Here is a 19,651-nt window from a genome sequence, read left to right as displayed (position 1 = left end):
TCTTTTTGTCTTGAAATTTTTCTTATACCCCAGTGAGGGAAAAAAGCCAAGGATGGTATTAAACCGACATATATTTTAAGAGTCTTACTTTCAAAAAATTTTGTAAAGAATACAATATTTGATAAAATATGGTTATAGTCACACTTTACCATGAACTATATATTACTTCTATTTCAGTAATAGTTGCCATAATTATGTGACTTTGAATGTAATCCCTCCAAAAAAAATCATAAAAAGCCCTTTTTTTTCTTTGTTGGTATGCACAGAACAAATTAACCAGATGGAAACCTCTAGTCAGCTGTTTGGCTTCATGGGAGAGTAGTTCATCAGCTCTCAGGAGAGTTCCTATTTGACCTCTCCACACAAGACATTCAGCTTCCAACAAACAGGGCTTGCGAATATATCCCTAAAGACTAATTTCAAACATTCCACCACCATTCTGTGGTGCTTGTTTTAGGTTATTTTTGATTGATGGCCTGAAGTTATGGCTTTCGTTATTTTTAACATTGTTTTTTGAGTTTCTAAAAAGTTATGTTTAAGGGGGAAGAACATAGCCTCTTTTTTAAAAAAAGTGGGAACTACAGTTATAAGTGCGCATGTTCCATCAAGTCAAGTACACTGACAGCCGACTTACCATTACTTTTCCATTCTAATGTCTCACTTGATCCTGGAGTGGGATCATAAGCAACTGCTAGTGCCGTAAAGGTTAAATGGTTTCCATAACAGTAGCTGGGTTAGATGCTAGTGCTAAAGTGCCCAATGCAACAATCTACAGCTTCCGATTTCTAACACAATACTCTTCTCAGTATGTTACATCTTGGGGAACAAGAAAACCACAGATAAGGAAGTACACACAGATCTGCTCAACTCCATACTCAGAACCAGGAGAATAAACCAAAGTAAAATGTAAAAGTAGAACTTCTTTACTAGTTATTCTAACTCCTTCATATTTTAAAAATATGTGACTTTTAAATGTTTCTGCTGTAGAATATACACTTATCCCACCAGGCCTAGTTTACACAGATTCTAGACAACTTGTTTTTTTATATATATCTTATTTAACTCCCCTAAATTTTGTCAAATTCAGTCAATCAAATAACATTTCAGTCAAACAACATTTCAACTAATATCTCAGAAGACAATGTCCTTGCAATCTCAGTAAAGTCATGGTTTGTTTCAGAATGTCATGTGCACAGACCCAGAAAAGCTGGTATAGCTTCCAACAGAAAATTGAAGCATCTGATCAAACAGTTCAAAAACTGTTCATGGAAGCTTATTGGTGCCACTAGTTTAGAGAAAAACCTTTTAATAATAACAGATCAACCACCTACTTCTGCTGTTTCTTTTATATTATCCTCAGTTATTATTTGAAGAGCACTCCAACTGTCTTCATCTGTCCTCACAGGTAAAGTGAAAAATTCTCCTTGCCATTGATAGGTCCTTAGGGCTTTACCTCCGGTTCTCTAACCTTTATGCTCAGTCCTTTGACATATTTACCACAGATACAATCAATCAATTCACTACTCAACTAAATATATAGCATACAAATTCTTAATTCTTTTATACTTGAGGCAAAACAAATGATTGCAAAATGTGGCAAAAGAAAAAGAGACATATTAATGTATTAATAAGAGCAACTATGTCCCGAGAGGCCTGGGAAGGCTACTGAGAGAAGAATTTTTAACTGAACCTTGATCAATGAGGAGCATCATCAGATGGACAAGGTCGGTGGAGGACAAGAAGGAGGGCATTAGAGGTGAAAGAAAAGTCATGTTCAAAGGCTCAAAGGCATAAAAGGACATAATGTATTTGAAGAATAGGAAGTCATGGGAAGTGGCCAAAGTATAGGTGGAGTGTTTGAGTGAGTGTGTGTGTGTGTGTGTGTGTGTGTGTGTGTGTGTGTGTGTGTCAGAGAGTTCAGTATTGGGAAAGGGATAGAGAAATATGGTAGTAGGAAAAGTAGACAAGCTAGTAAAGAATCTCTGTGCTAAGTGATGGAGTTTAGACTATAGTCAAAGGAGAGCTGTTGGAGGTTTTTCACCAGGGAAAGGAGATGATCAGATGAGCCTGAGAAAGGTTTTTGAACATTGTGGAGGATATTCTGGGACTCCCAGGGGGGAAATTGAACTGATCATCAGAGAACAAAAGTCCTGTCCTAGAAATGTGCTTAGTTTCACTCAACAGAGTAAGAAATCTTTAATAATATCTCCAGTTTGATGTAAGCCACTGTGGTCCATCAGAGATTTGAGGAGGAACTAAACTAAGATTTAACAGCTGCTTCTGAAGTGTTATCAGTAGGATGCATGGTACCTAATAAACATGCATAGGGAATGCAGGCAGGGAAGGAAGGAATGACTGAAACAGTTGCCAGAGTTAGCTGGCTTGTAGAACTATGCACTGTGGATGGTTTCAGTGACCCTTTATAAAGCATTAAGCACTACACCCTATGCAGTGAGGCTTCTATCAGCCCTCTGTCTACCCTCACAGCAACAATTAAAATTAAAATCCTAAGTGGGAAAATGACCACAGGTGAATTCAATTAGGTATAGTTCAAATTAAGATTCTTCTCCAGTTTCCATCTCCATCCAAGTTTAGCGTATCAATCAGATATGTTTCAAAGACTTCAACATTGTTTATTAACATTTCCCAAGAACATTTTAATATTCCTAATGCCATTTGGGATTTAAATTCTTTCAACTTCTTCCCTAAAGAAAAGCTGAAACAAATTTGCTTTAAAGAATCGATGAAAGACCTGAATGGGCAATTGCAGCATTTTCAGATGAGTACAGATGTATTTATACAGGCTACTGAAGTGACTGTGAGTAGCCAGATGAAAATTAAGCCAGAAAGCAAACTTCAAATTAAAGAACAGTGCACTTTGACATATGTGTAAAAGTCATATGTGCATCTAGTTAGCAAAAATTATTGATTTGTCAGAGAAAGAAGTAATCTGAAATACTACTTACTATATGTCACCTATTTTAAGACATGCAATCAATAAAATAATTTTATAAAGGATTACCTGCCTCCATGAAGAATAAAAAGCTGTAGTCAAATCAATGTAGTAAGTTATAATTAAGATGTATAATAAGGGATATATGGTAACTCAATTTCCTCAATAAACAAAATACCACAAAAACACATCAACATAGACACATTACTGGAAACCAGAGTGACCAAATTATATCCTAGTACATTTCAACTCCACCATAAGAAGGAAACCCCCTCTCATTTTTGAAAACTTGTAATCTATGGCAGGAAAGGGATAGAACGCATGCAGGTTGTCCTTGATTTGTTCGTGTATATTGGAATCATATCCTTGCTTTGCACATTTCCATGGTAACTGAGTATTGAGAGAGGGAGAGAGAGAGAGAAAGAGAAAGAGAGAGAGAGAGACTTTATTGTCTCCCTCTCACTTTTCTTGCATCTAAGATGGTCCCCCTCAGCAGTTGACCCTTTGCATCAGCCCACAGCACCCCAGATCCTTCTTGGGACAACTTCCTCAACCACCATCAGAATGCAAAGCCCTTCTCTGGATATTGCTACACCCACCTGCATTATTTCTCTGTTGACAAACATAAGGAAAGGAAGGTTCAATATATACTACTTCCACTTATTTATCATCCATTCATTTTTAAAAACCTTCAAAAAGTAAAACATGACATATAGAAAAGAATATTTCTAACATGTATGCAAAGTATAAGAAATAACAATTTGGTTTTAAAAATTACACATTTCCTATATATTTGAAACCTTCTACCAATTTTGTAGTTCTTGTTGTTGTTTCTTCATTTTACAATATACTAAAAGCCTTACAAAATGGAAGTAACCGGGGAATTCCCAGGTCCTGAGAAGCCGTGCTTCATGGTGCTATTATACTCATATACCTCTAAGACTCAATCAATATTAATGATGAAAATGGCATTTTCCATATTAAGTGATGAAAGTTAAACGTGTGTGTCTTATTTCACTATTAAGAGTTAAACACTTGATCACTGTAAATGTGAATAAAACTTGCATTTTAAAATCTTTTAAGGGAATCAGATCTATTTCCTCCTGTTTCCAAGCCCTCAATCACTCTTTGAGTGTGTTTGTATTCACTAGAAAGAGACATTTCTGTGGAATTAATCAAATACAGAATTCAATGTTCCTTGCAGATAATTTTGGTATGTTCCATTGGGAACTTTCATATTTCCTGGGAAGAGAGTCACATATTTCAAATCCTCAATCTTTTCTCTATCTTAGTGAAGAACAATACAGCAAAACTGCTGTGCACAGAGTTAGTGACAGTGTATATGCAGCAAGATGCTCTGCTGGAAACCTCATTATTGAAATAAAAGAAGGCAAAATATATGGGACTACCATTTGAATGTAGCAAATAAAAGCTAACATTTAAAATGCTATAAAAAGCATCATAAGAATGCATTGATTTTCTGATTTTGCTAAAATTAAAAAGAAAAATTCTGAGGTGGAAAATTAGGAAACATTCATAGCTCCTAAGATATTTTAGTAAATCCAGAACTGACAAATCTCATTTTCAAAGAAACTCAGTGATACTGCTTTTGGTGACAATGAAAAACTCACGTACAATACCTAGTTAAACCTTTTGAAATCTATATTTTTTGTTCTCTAATGATTTTCCTAAATGTACAGAATAACTCTTAGCCTGGCCTTGCCTTTTTACTTCATATCAGGTTTTCATTCCGTAAGCTGCTGCTGCTATTATTCGTTCTGTATACTGTTAATTTAGCCCTAAAGCCTGAAGCAGCCTAGAGCTCTTTCTACCATTGATGGTTTTATCTGCATGTCTACATCTGGGCAATTGCTCGACAGCCGTCCCAGAGACCTGACACTTAGACTGAATCCTACCTGCTGAGGAGTTTTATTTGGCCAGTTTAGTGCGGGACACTTAAATGGAGGTGCTCAGGAGGCAAGGAATGCACAAGCTAAAGCTAGAGATTTTGGAATCAACAAAATATTTGGGGATGTTGAAGCCACAGGTAGAGAGGAGGTCCCAAGGGAGAGTATATGGTACAGGAAGATCATAGGACTAATGTGCAGAACCCTCATTAGATATCCAATAAGGATCTGAGAAATAAAAGAATGGCCTCGGAAATGCAATGTATTTAATGATTAATTTCTATTTTAGTTAGAGTACAAATGATGGTTGTTATTTCCATGGAACTCTGCATCCAGAACCTTCCAGCAAGATAGAAAGCAATGACACTGAAAGCCCAATCAACAGTTCATATTTATACCCTTGAGGTGAAACCGTCATATTTCAACACATATCACATTCTCATTGAATTCCACATGTAGTGAAAGATGAATGCAATATGTGTTTTACAATCTGGCTGCTGCCTTGATGTATTATTTTAGCAAAACACACAGGAACTGTCAAGGTGGAAGAGTGGCCTTTTCTAAATTACTCCAAGTGTCACCATGGCTGCAATATATTTTCCTAAATTGGTAGATGTTTTCTTAAGAAAATATAAATTCCTTCAAGTGCTTGACTCATATTGTAGTGAGGTTTTATAATTTCTCTTATCAACAAAATTTGTTTTTATACACATGAATCATTTTCTCATTCACAGGGTTGAACCAAAATGACAACTGCTCGATTTGACTGTCAACACTGTACCACATCACTTCTTGGGAAGAAGTATGTACTAAAGGATGACAATCCATACTGCGTTTCATGTTACGAGCGTGTCTTTTGTAACTATTGTGAGGAGTGCAAAGAAGCAATTGGATCAGATTCCAAAGTAAGTCTTATCTCAATTCACAAAATTATTGCATATGAACAGCAGACAAATGCTTTGGAACGCCTTTTTCCCTTTAGTTGACTGTTAATACTCTGTTGCTCTGCTACTGGATACAAAGGTCTTTAAAGTTCCTGTCAATCAAGTTCCAAGCACTATGCTTTGCACTGTGAAATATAACTTTAATTTTCTCAACGATCTTAGGAGCTAGTTTAGGACATTAAATATTAAAGAAGTTAAGTTCTTTGCCCAAAGTTACACAGCAAAAATGTTGAGTTATTTTTGAAATGACAAGAGTATGAAATGAATAAATCCATAACTGGATGTGTAACAATTCAAAAATCTGTATTTTATAACTTCAAATCGGCCTCATCCTCACTAAACCCATTGTGCCCTTGATACCTTTCACAGCTACAGCCCATTCTTCCCACACTGTACATTATTGTATTTTTTCTTTCTCTTTTTTTTTTTGCCTTTGTTTTAGTTAGGTGATTTTGTTGAGATTTTGTTTAGTTAATCTCAAACAATAATAGGATATGACAACCTGAAAGTAAAAATCGTTCCATGAATAGCCTCTCTTGCCTATAAAAGGACGGTAGAAGAAATTTGAAGAAATAGGAGAGTCCATTTATTTTCCGTTTGTTTTTAGTGACAACCAAGAAAGCCCCAGGCCTTAGCTCTTAACTGCCCCAGGGATTCTCCTCTCTATGGGTAATAGTATCAGTAACAACTTTCCCTCAAGCTACCAGAACGATGTACTGGCACCAGAGTCCCAGGGGTGTTCAGCTTTATCTTATAAAATGGCCTGTTATGTTGCAAGCACATTTAATTAACTTTTATTCCCTGTCTCCAAGGATCTTTGTTACCAAGGCCGGCACTGGCATAAAAGTTGCTTCAATTGTGCCAAATGCAATCACTCTTTGGTGGAAAAGCCTTTTGTTACCAAGTATGAGCGCCTGCTGTGCTCTGAGTGCTATACTAATGAGTGCTCCTCCAAGTGCTTCCACTGCAAGAAGACCATCATGCCTGGTAAGACCACAAGGGAGTTCCCATGTAGCGGAAAGTACAATGCTTTGAATTAGACTCAAGCACTGGAAGAATATAGTAGCGAATAAAACCCTGCCTTTGAGAAAGACATCTTTCTTATTATCTCTTGATCTCATTTACTATACTGTAGCAATAAAAAAGATTATTCTTTCTGTTTTGAACAGGTAAATTATAGCGTTCTGTTTATTTTCATAAACCTCAAGAAACATTTTGAACCAGAATCTGGGCCATAGAATAAAGAAAACTCTGTAACAATCATACTAACACTGCATTAAATATGTTGTCATAACCAATGGCATTAAAAAGCATAATCCATCACAGGAGAATGGGGCCAACCATCATTTTGTAGCTGGACCCCCAACTGATTTAAGGGTCTGTCATCTTTATTCTCTCTTAGGGAAGATAAAGATCTGTGTAAATCATTACACTTTTAGGCAAGCATTAATTCTCGGTGTTTTGATCCTCTTCTCAATGGGCAGAAGCATGAGAACACGATTCTCTCATTTTCTTACTATGGATTTAAAGATTTTCTAGGAGACCATAACTGCACAACATCAATCTCAGGAGTCTGTGCCCCATGGCAGTCCTAATATCCCTGTAATGATGATTATGGCCCATTTTACCTAAACCATGTGCAGCCTTTCAGTCTCCACTTATAGTACTTTCACATCTCAAAATTGTAGCTTCCACAGCACAAGAGTTTTCAGTGAAAGGTTGATCATCATCATCATGGCTGAACTCTATTTACTTTTCTTTTTTTTTTTTTTAGATAAATGTTTTGGAAACTAAAACTATTTTTTATAGAGGCAATTCGTTTATTATCTTAAACTTAAAATATACATTTTAAGTAATTTGGTATATCTTTGCTTAAAAGATACTAACATATTCTTACTCTTGGGGTGCAGGGTCCCGCAAAATGGAATTTAAGGGAAACTACTGGCACGAAACCTGCTTTGTGTGTGAGCATTGCCGACAGCCAATAGGAACTAAACCTTTGATTTCCAAAGAGAGTGGCAATTACTGTGTGCCATGTTTTCAGAAGGAGTTTGCTCACTACTGCAGCTTTTGTAAGAAGGTAATTATCTACAGAGGATGAAGCTTGTGGAACCTTGCAGACCGTTGCTTTTTTAGCCACACTATATATTTGAAACGAACTGATACTATCATGTTATATTTGTCTTTACATATTCATGCTAATTTGAATTCCAACATGTCCAAAAGCACTACCTGTCACAGTGAGGATGGTCATCTATTTTTATCACCATAAAATTCCACCCAGGACATACATTTAATATTCCAGTGCCATTCACCGCTGTTACACAAGGTGTCATATATTCTGGTAGAGAGAACACATCTCTTTCTGAATACAAAATATTTTATAGAAAATAATTTTTGATCCACTTAGATTCAGGGAAATATAGGTTGGTTGCACAGAGTAATGAAGTAAACCAATTTAAACAAGATGTTTAACTTCTCAAGTTATGTCTCAGCAATGCAAATGTCTTGTGGGTTTGAAGCTTTTATGTTTCTAAAGAATAGATATGTAGGCTCGAAAGAGAGATGAGCTCATCAGGGAAAGAGGGCTTTGAGTGGTTTCCTTTACTTCCAGTTCCAGAGTATCAACTAGGGTGTTTTGACTTGGATACTCATTCAAAATGTATTTTTCAAAAGAAAATAGTCTTTTTTTTTTCAGGTAAACTTTGTCCAATTGTTTTTTATCCCCTAAGCTTTTCTGTAAAAAAGTTGCTTATTTCTATCATTTTGATAAAATCTGTCTGTAGTCCATAAAATATATACTGATGTTTTTAAAGAAATCCTTGATGTGTGAGACATCGTAAGTTTAAAATAGCACTATAAATTGTGGTGAAAAGCTGAATCATGAAAACATATTGGATACACTTTTGATCTATGGGTTACTTTAGCAGATCTCGTTAAGACCTTTTGTATACTTGCATCTGGACAGCTAGAAGTCTCATTACCACTTTCTACAAATGCACATACAAACACACATGTGCACACATGCACACAAACACACAGTAATTTTCTAGGTATATTTAAAATACTACTACTACATTTGAAAAGGCATCAAAAACTCCTAAATTATAATTATTAAATTACACTATAATGATGGCTGAAAATTACAAATGATAAGTAACATGACATAAAACTACCTTCTACTCGGAGGCTTCCATTACTCTACCAGAAACACGGACTTAGAAAATGACTTTACAAGCAACAGTCAGACCCTATGAGCCTGTGATGTGTGAAGCGCCAAAGAATTACCAAAGTCAAGACATGCATTTAAAAACAGATGCTGGAAATACAATGGGTAGATTGTATCTATTTTAATCTCACTATTTTAAGGGACAACTAAGTTGGCCATTTTTAGGATATGTTTCTTAAAGGATTATGCTAAAACATTAATGAGACTTGTGGGAATTATCTTAAAATCATCTAAAGTTTCTTTTGATGGTATAAAAATTCAAGAAAGGAACTTCTCTAAGAACATCAAGTGCTGAGCACCATCTGAGGCCAAAGCACAGGCGTTTCCCAAGTTATGGGAGCCTGTCCTATATTTAGGATATAATTTGAAGCCACCCAAAATTTATGAAATGTTCACATTGGGTAGTAGACAGATCATGACATGCCAGATTAGTTTCTATCTAATTGTTTAAACTACACGTCCTTTTAAGGAAAGCTGGATATAAATGTTTCTGATCAAGATGATCCAAGCTGAAGAAAAACAATTTCAAAGACCAAATATAAAACAAAATAGATAAAAGCTACTTGACAATCAGGGCCTTAGTACTATTTTCATAGATTTTGTGAGACTAAAATGTATTTTCTACCAAACAGCAAGTAACCTCAAACTATTAAGTGCTTTAAATTCAAACTTCTCAAAATTCAAATAGAGTATTCTGCGATTCATTGGCTGTCATCTACGGAGCAAAATCATTATCATCTCCACTTTTCCCAAGAAGAAAATAGTTTTAATCCTGGGATCAACCATTGGCAAAAACCAAGCTTAGATATTAGACTTCATCTTAGCTCCTCTGCTTCTTCAAAAGGAACATAATCTCAAGCAAACTATTTTTAATGTTTCAAGTTTCTTCTCCCTAATTAAACAGCCTTTGCTGTACATATCAAGTTTTATTTTGCTGTGAATACATTTTTCAAGTTTTGAATCTTTTAAGCATTGCCTGATAATCATTTGATGAAATAAATCAAAGGAATCTTGGGTTCTGCTGTGCTTGCTGTAAGGCATTTGAAGTCAGTGGGGAGTATTTTCAATTGCTTGTGTTCACACACACCATTATTTTTCCCATTTACTTATTTAGGATAGCATACCTTTTTCCTTTAGGAAAAAATAACCTTTTTAAAATATATTTAATTTTTAACATATTTATTGTAAGATTTTGAAATATATTTAGAATAATCTTTTCAAAAGTCTATATCATAGACAACATTTTTTAACTTGTCAGCAATATGATGGCTTAGAATAGGCTCTACATCTTCTGTGTCTAGTTCATTTGAATACAAAGAATGCACGAATAATCTCTGATACCCCATTGCTTCAGTCATTATAAGACATTTACATGAACATATTCCAGGTTCCACAGCTATTCTAGGAACTCAACAGCCATGGATTTGAAAGAAGCTATGACTTAGAAAGTGCTACACAAGAAGAAGTGTCCAATATTTACCCATCTAATTCTGAAGAAAGATGTCTCCGCCTTTTAAAAAGTAGAATACATTGACTAAACTGGTTTAGAAAAAATACTATATTATGGGGGAATAATAACCTTGTCTGACAAAACCCTAGCACACCACACATTGAGGCTCAATGTACAACCAGTGTTAATTACGTAACAGTCCTAACGCTGAAAACACACATTTGCCCACAGTACCCAATTTGTGTTAGATACAATATTGGAATTGCTTTCCAAACACTTTTTCCCCTTGGTGTTTATTCATTCAATCAACAAGGACTTATCAACTGTTTACCAGTACAAAGTAATCTTGCCTCAGAATTGTGTTAATGTTTAGAACATGGGCTGTGGAGTCAGCTTGTGCAGGTTTGAATGTTAGCTCTGTGATCCTGGCAAGTGACTTAACCACTCTAACTCAGTAATTGCTCATCTCTTAAGGGGTAAAGATAATAGTCTGTACTGTATAAGAATATTGAGAATATTAAGAAGAGGTCATCCCTTAGTACAGGGCTGACGACTGTAAAAACACTTAAGAAATTTTAGTCATTCTTAGCAGATGACAGTGCTTATTGATTATACATTCAGGGTTGTTACCACTGGATATTTTTGAACCTGGCATAAAGGAACAAGCTTTTTTTCAACATCCTTAAAAGGTGAATCAGTAAATAAGAGCATGATATAGAAAATGTCTTAGCTCTAATGGCAGATCTTTAAAGATCAACAAAAAATTCATAGACAGATAAACAAGGGAATCAAGAGCCAACTTCATTTTCATCTTTCTGAATCCATTATGACCCTGTTTCTTTTCTGTTCCATTACGGGAGAAAAATTAGGGTATTTCTCACCTGTTCAATTTAATCCCTATAGCCTTTTGCTTCTCATATCAATTAAAAAACATCATAGGAAAAGAATATCCTGACACAGGGAGACTGAGTAGTCCAAAGAACCACTTGTGGACATAGAACAGAATCACAAAAGGTCGAATTGTAACAGTTCCCACAGTTGTTTTCTTTTTTGTGATCCTTTGGCAGGTGATAACTTCAGGTGAGATAACATTTGGTAATGAGACATGGCATAAAGAGTGTTTTCTGTGTAGTGGCTGTAGAAAAGAGCTCTGTGAAGAAGAGTTTATGTCCAAAGATGATTATCCATTCTGTTTGGACTGCTACAACCATCTTTTTGCCAAAAAGTGTGCAACTTGTGCCAAACCCATTACTGGTGAGTTCTTCAGTTTAATATTCTCCTACTGTGAGACAGTTATGGCTATGTAAATACTATATAGTTAATTTAGGAAATGCATGTAAAAATGATAACATTTTCCTTGTTTCCTTTTGAGATAAACACACATGGGCACCCATGTATAAATGTAAATGTTACACAGAGCCCTCAAGGCAAGTGTAGAGTATAATTAGGGTAGCTATGCTCTGTGGAGGTTAATTATTGCTAAACATAATGTTGCTGACTCTAAGTAATATAACAGTCCGGGGAAGGAGGAGAACAGGATGCACAGAGAGGTCAGAGAAGACCTTCATGAGGAGGTCTGAGTTAGACCACTGAGGATTTGAGTGGGAGAAATGGAGTCTTAGAAATCAAAATCCTGCTTAATTCCAAACAAAGGTGAAAGGAGCTTAAAATAGAAAAAGTTTTAATACATGGAAGTATTACACAAAAATCCACAAAAAAATTACACAAAATTACACAAAAATTACACACACAAAAAGCTGTTTTAATTAGGGTAGTATAGGTTAGGAATTGATTAAATTTTATTTTAAGGTGCTTCTAACAAATGTATTATTTCTTTTCTTTCCATTTACTTGCATTAAGTTTTAATTAAAAATAGATGAAATAAAACAAGATAGCGTTCTGCTGAAGAAACAGTGACATGATTGGAAAATAACATAAATGGTAAATCAGTCTGTGTTAAATAGATTTTCAAGGCGAAAAACACATTATATTTTCCTCAGAGACACTTCTAAAATGTTAATCCTATAGTAAAGGAACTGAAGCTAACGAGCCACCTGAGAAACCCAGCAACTATTCTTTAGGCAACTTATAGTCATTGAATAATGTGGCAGAACTAACTCCCCATTCCTAGTATTCTCAGATCATATTTCATTTTTTTAGTTCAATTGAAGTAACATAGAATTAAAGATTATTGTATCCGTCTCCTCCTCCTCCATATTCAAATATATCACAAAATAAAAGTTGAATCTTCATGAATCTTTAAAGAAAGAAACCAGTTTCACTGCAAAACTAGCTTGGCAGGCTTTCCCTGACTTGTGAAGGAGTGAGAGAGTTACTTGAGGAAACAGAGTACGATCCTGTTTGTCTACATAGGACGCCATGTTTTTCAGAATCTCACACTCTCCAACAGGCTACATCTGGCCAGCAGGCATGTGTTGTTTGGCCTGCACATGTTTGGAAACATGTAATGTAATGTAATATAAAATCTATCTCACAGCCAAAAGTTGATAAAGAGCCTGTAGGGGTGAGCTGGCTACCCTCACAGCCTCTGACCTGGTCACCGTCACATAGAACTAAGCAGCTACCTCATTATGTGTGGTATGTCCTCTCTATTCCTTACCCCTTGTTCCTATCACTTAGTTATGTCACCTTTCAGTCCTTTCAAGTACTTGCTCTGATAACCTCATACAATCAGTCTCCAAAGCTTGGGCTCTTCACCACTCTACTCCTGCCTTTTACACACCTGGCAGTTCCTGCAGTCAAGAGAATAAGCCATTGTCTCCACTGGTTTTAGCTAGAAAATGGCACTTCCAGAAATGCAACAGTTGCTGGAGCTTCAGAATCTCCTAGAAGAATGTGCAATCATAACCCAACAGAGTCAGTCTACTTATTCTAGAACATTTCTCTTGAGTTAGTCAGGAAAAAAAGGGGGCTTCCATGAGGAAATGAGAAATACTAAACAACTCAAATGGGTTTGAAAACTTTGTGGGGACCCAGATGGCTGACACTAGCTTGTAAAGAGCCTACACAAGCCCTGCACTTGATGAGTTTCAATTCTGATCCATAACAGATTCATCTTTCTACTGATTTTTTTCTGATGGGTTGTTGCTGGTCTATCACTGAACCCAGCTTCTTAAGATTCAGACGGAAAAATCACACTGCTCTGCATGTAATGTAAGGATGATCAGGAACCAGAGATTTGACCCAAAAAGTAATCCAAATGTAGGACTATGTATTTACTTTAGAATAACCTGTCTTTTGATAATTATCTTAATCTTCTTTTAGCTCAGTGACAGAAATACCAGAGAGTAAAATGCCTGCAAAAACTTCCAACTTACACTTTAATTTTTTTTAGCTGATTCTTAGACACATATATAAGTCCTACAGCGGTGCTCCTTTAACATTGAGCTATTTGAACTACTGTACCACAGGGAATTCTTATACTGCCATATATCTACCTTCTGAAAGTTGCACATTCATGTAAACAATATGTCACCCTAAGGAACTATATGAAAATGTTTTCAAAATAGTATTTTATATTAACTAAATCTATGAGTTGCCAGGTATAATTTCTTTTTTATCCCACCACAATGAATTTGATTCATCTGAACAAACTCAAGGCATAACTATAGGTTTTTTTCTCTTCCTCTAAGATAGGATTAACCAATCAAACTTTCTGGGATAAATGAAGCAGCTTGATGTGCTGAGAAGTACTCTGGACTGCAGAGGAAATTACCTTGGTCTTGCTTCTGTCCCTGACCTCTGTGTGACAGTGGGTAATCACCTCTGAGGTCCTCATTTGCTTTATTTGCAAAATGAGCTGAAATGGATTTCATTTTAGCTTTCTCCCATTTCTGTTTATTTTGACTGAAAGGAGTTCCAAATGTTGATTTCTTCGGAAAGGAATGTTAATGTTTCGGGTTATATTTTTTTACAAAAGATAAATTCAGACTTAATTTGGTGAAGTTAAGAGTATAGGCTCTCAAACCAGATGGCCTAGGATTGAATCCAGAGCTGCCACTCATCAGCTGGCTGATTTGGACAAGTGGTGGAACCTTTGTCAGTTTTTGTATGCACAGTAGGGTTGATAATATCCACCCCATGAAGGGGAGGTGAGAGCTATATCAACTAATACATGTAAAGGGCTTAAAATAGTGACTGGCTCATTTTCAAGTGCTCAACAAATGCTAGCTCTTATTCTCCTGAATGTTCAGAAATAAATGAAATCAGATAAAACAGGTACCAGAGACATATTTCCTGGACAAGTTTTTTACTGCAAATGACCCTCATGATGTGAGAGAGTAAAGATATCTAAAATGGAAAAAATTTATAAACACCTCACACATTGAGTCAGACCTGTCTTAAATTTCTATTATATGCTCTCATTTTTTTCCTTCTTTGTAAAATTCTAGAAGAATTATTTTTACATGTGCCACTTGTACAAGCCTAATAATAAAATCAAGAAAGACTAATGAACATCAAAATGACAAATGTGTAACAATTAGTTTTATGAACAGAAGATTTTACATGTATGTATAGAATAGTATTCTTGCAGTCAGTTTATTAATGTTTTGAATTACATTAAAAAATTAAATGGTTTATTATTGATTTACTTACATTAGAAAGTGATGATAGCATCATAAATAGGAAGATATAAGTTTTATCAAGGAAAATAGAGGAATTTGATGTAAATTTAGCTATGAACTAGTAAATTATATGTAAATACATTTCTAGTATAAAAATAAAAGTTTATTATATTTAAAGAGTTTATCTGAAATAAAATACATATTAATTCTTTTTGCTTCACCATCCCAAATGGAATATTTGGAAATTATATGTGAATCAGAACATGAACTATTTTAGCCTTATTCTATGGGTAATAATCAAATAATCAAATCACAGGAAGTTCGTAGCACTAAGATCACTTAGCAAATACAAAAGACCAAAACCTAAGGCATCCCAACCCCTTCCCAATTCCTAGAACTTTTCTCCAACTCCTCAAAATCAATTCCTTGAACTGTTCCCTGGATTGCTATTAGGGATATAGAGATAGAGTCTCACTGAAGACTCAAATTCTACTACCATTTTTTTTTTAGCTCTTTCACTGCATTAATTGATTTCAAGTTTTTTTGAAAATGTTTCAGAAATCTACAAAAAACAAATAGTTGATATTTTGACTATTTTATGCATTTAATAATAACAATTTGAGCTGCTTTATATATAAATGACATTATTTCTATGTATAAAAATTTCCTACTGTTATTCATTCTTGAAAAACACAAAAATATAGAAAAATGTACATCTGCTTTCCTAAACTTCCTTTTTGGAAATTTTTATCCACAGTCAGCAGATGGAAATATTCATTCAGACATATTCGACCATCACAGCAAAATGTTTAGAGGTCCCATGGCTCAAATAAGGCCCAAGTTGAAGTGGTGGAGGCTGACAAGGCACTTCTTAGAAACTAATAATTAGATCATGGCCTCAGTGGCCAGAGTGATCAGATTCACAGACCTTGATTGCAAGCCTAGGCTGAAGTTGTCTCTGGACAAGGTAATAAGGTCGTCACATTAGGGTAATTTTATGAGAGTCTGGATGAAATTCTCTATTTGGGGTTTTTGGAAATTGTGTCCCAAACCATAATATGACCATTGGACTTTATCCTAAGTAAAACCAAATATGGAAAAAGAAAAGAAGAGAACTAAAATTCATTAAAACATCAGGCATCAGGCTGGGAAGTACACATTTATTTTATTTTATCTTAATTTTGCCTCTAAGAAAGCAAGGGCACTAAGGGAGAAAGGAGAAAGCTATTTATACTTAGGTATCTCTGACTTGAAAAGCTATATATACCATTTTCCCACAACACTGCACTGCATTGCCTTATCTGTTTTAGCAATCCTTATCTGCTTCCCAAAATAGGTGCTTTGTATACCCAGATTCTATCTACTTTTGTAGATGATGGAAACTTTTGGCTGGGAATCAGGCTGGATCTCATAGGAGGAATTTGCCTATCGGTGGCATTCCCAGACAGACACAGAGCCACCGGGAGCTGCATTCTTTTTTAGGTTACTTACCTCTATGTAATAATCTTGCTTATTGCTGCACATCCAGTTTCTAGAAGAGTTCCTGAATAGAATGCTCAATCTATTCATTGAAAAAATAGATTAATTCTTTTTCTCCAATTCCTTTACAGGTCTCAAAGGTGCCAAGTTCATCTGCTTTCAAGACCGCCAGTGGCACAGCGAATGCTTTAACTGTGGGAAGTGCTCAGTCTCCTTGGTGGGGGAAGGCTTCCTGACCCAGAACAAGGAAATCTTCTGCCGCAAGTGTGGATCTGGAGTGGAGGCTGACATCTAGGAGGAGACAGTCCTTCCCCACCTAAAATCCACCTTGTTCTCGTTCTCACTAAATCCAGAACTTGGTTGTAGTTGTATTTCTGATTTAACTTTTAGAAAATATTAATGTAGAGTTTATAGTGGAAGAGTTTTTTGCACACATTCTGATTGAACTATATTATAAGAGCTTAAAAGCACAGTCTAACAAAAATGAATATATACTAAATCACGAAGGCACCTCTCCTTGTGAAATACTGCACTCTGCTGTTGGAAAGATAGGAAAATATCTCTTTATTGTAATCAAGTATATAATTTATACAATAGAAGTCGTAGATGTTATTACTGACAACGGATGTTTTTCAAAACTGCAGAGTTGAAAAGGAAATTAAGAGATCAAATTAAAAGGCACACATGAGACTAATGTTTGCATTCCTAGCAAGCCAGCTAGGTTAATGTGATAGATTGGCTATGAATAGAACAACACTGATCAGGAAAAACGGATTAGCAAGCATCACATTTAAGAATTCTGTCATTTTGTCATTCTTGTATTGCTCACACATACTGACTTTGAAAAGCAAAGCTGCAATTTGCCTTCATCCGCACTGCTTCCTCAGCTGGTTGGTTCCCATGTTTAACCAATGGAATTTGAGAATAGTGGGTGGTATGGTTCTCATACTCTACATAGATATGAAGGGGTCCTTTCTACCTGGAGATAGTCAAAACATAATTTTCAACACATTTTGTATTAAATATATTTTCAAAGCCCACAATGATTTTTCTAAATACTTAACAGATTCCGTGAAAGAAAGTGTCTATTATTTCAAATGAGCTAACTGGAATAATCATTGTCCCTAAAGGCAAAGCTTGAAAGTAAATAGATCATTAAATCACCACTTGTGGAAATGAGTTTTAGGGAAGGGATTGAGTGTTGGAACATGACTTTCATCCAGATATCTAAAGGCATAATAGCATGCATAATTAGCTCTGAGCCTCATGCATTTTGACTTTTAAAATTACATAGATGATTAATGGAAAGACATAAAAGTGGAGTTTAAAGAAATCTAGTAATAATGAGACCTGAAAAAGAAGAATTCGCTGCTGGTAATTTGGGACCTGTAAAGCAGTAGAGTAGAGCAATGTGGGCTGTGGGTGAGCCCCCCACTGTTCCTCCATATTTGTGTCACCCACCTCACACATGCCAACCATGGCCCAGAGCTTTAACCTCCTGCATGACCCGGAAATGTACCCCTAACCCTAAACATCCATTCTACAAATTAAGTCAGTTTTCATTGGTCATAAAACAAGTGACACCATTAGTGAAAAGTCTGTCACCATACATTTATCTTTTTACCAGACATCATCAACTGATGATGACCCTACCTAACAGCCCCTGGACAATATTTTCCACATTATGTAAGACAAATGGAAGACCCCTGCTCTCTACAGTCAATCATCACTCTTTTTAAGTGTCATTTAGGTAAAGTAGAGGGAGCTCAGGAGAAGAAACCCACATAGACATAACATTTTTATGTGTCTACTCTCAGATTACTACATAGCATTAAAGGTTCTGATTGAAATCTAATATGCTGTGGCTGATTACAGTGATTAAAATAGCATCACAAGAGATTCAATTAAAATGATTATGGAAACACTATTTTTGAAAGAGTGTAAAATGCAAGGACATTTGGAGATGTTAACAATTTAGAGATACTAATAAAAGGTCAGGCTACATAGGCTATTTTAAAGATATAATTGTCTTCTTTTGTATTAACAATGCCAAGATATTTTCTAACATTCACTTTATAAAATATAAGAAAAACCATTGATATATTTCCTGATTTGTTTGAAATTGCACATGTGGAGCTAAATATGCCAATTGTTCTAATCTAGAAAATAATAGCACATTACATAGTTAGAAAAACAAGCCATTCTAAGTCTGGATAGATCTACAACATGTAACATTGTCTCAGTTAACCAATTATATATAAACATATGAAATGTAATGTTTTCTTAGTTTAGCAATTGATAATATTTAGGCATTTTGCTGTGTGTGTGTTTAATTGTACAGTTAGAATGCAGGCCTTATCACTCACAGTATGTAAGTGATAAGGCCTGCATTCTAACTGTACAATTAAAATTCACAGAATCATTTCCAAGATAGAGATATTGTTATTCTTTGATATATGTACTAAAGTATATATATTTTCACATATAAATAATTTTATATTTAGAATGTAGCAATTAAAGTAAAAATCTTGTACTATATACTATTGTTCATTTCAGGTCAGTAAAGGGAAAAGCTCTCTAACTGACCCGTTTAAAGATGGAATTGACTGCTGCAGAAAGCAATGGGCTGGCTCCCAGTGATTCAAGGAGTGGCATCTGCCTGGGCAGGAAAGCAGTTAGAAGCAAATCCTGTGCTAATAACAACCAGATGGCTTGGAAATAACAGAGAAACTGTGCTCTAGAGCAAGAAGAAATGAGATTGCTAAAAGAGAAAGGGTCAGATGAAGAGAAAATATTAACCCTTAGGATGAAAGGTTTTATTTGATGCAATATGCAATCAAAAGTTACTAACTGTCCTTAAATAGAGGAGAAAAAGCATTACATCAGTGTTTGAGGAAGATCATGCTAATGATTCTGGGCGGCCTACCACTGAAGAGGCAAAGTTCCAAAGGCTCGGTCTCTTAATGCGGTAACACACTTGGATAGTGCATAGACGTGAAAGAGAAAAGCAATAGGTAATGCAGGCCAAGAGTTAACGTTTGTCGATATAGATGAGTATGCAAGTCAACAAATCAAAATATCTTACGCTGTCACATTGAGGTTA

The 19,651-nt window shown here is 35.5% G+C and overlaps 1 protein-coding gene across 1 annotated transcript in view; it reads left to right on the top strand.

The window, feature by feature from the left end:
* Nucleotides 1-16,905, top strand: part of FHL5 (four and a half LIM domains 5) — a 33,084-nt gene extending 16,179 nt beyond the window's left edge. Inside the window, exons 2-6 of the mRNA XM_019631785.1 lie at nucleotides 5,595-5,765; nucleotides 6,617-6,791; nucleotides 7,715-7,884; nucleotides 11,551-11,737; nucleotides 16,680-16,905. Coding sequence (XP_019487330.1) covers nucleotides 5,607-5,765; nucleotides 6,617-6,791; nucleotides 7,715-7,884; nucleotides 11,551-11,737; nucleotides 16,680-16,843 — 855 coding nt within the window. The 5' untranslated portion in view covers nucleotides 5,595-5,606 and the 3' untranslated portion in view covers nucleotides 16,844-16,905. The remainder of the gene's footprint in view (nucleotides 1-5,594; nucleotides 5,766-6,616; nucleotides 6,792-7,714; nucleotides 7,885-11,550; nucleotides 11,738-16,679) is intronic.
* The last annotated feature ends 2,746 nt before the right edge of the window (nucleotides 16,906-19,651 follow it).

Source organism: Hipposideros armiger, unplaced genomic scaffold (genome assembly GCF_001890085.2).
Source record: "Hipposideros armiger isolate ML-2016 unplaced genomic scaffold, ASM189008v1 scaffold_1047, whole genome shotgun sequence".
Taxonomy (NCBI): Eukaryota; Metazoa; Chordata; class Mammalia; order Chiroptera; family Hipposideridae; genus Hipposideros; species Hipposideros armiger.
The sequence above is the reverse complement of the archived record's forward strand: the minus strand, read 5'-3'. Positions and strand labels throughout refer to the sequence as shown.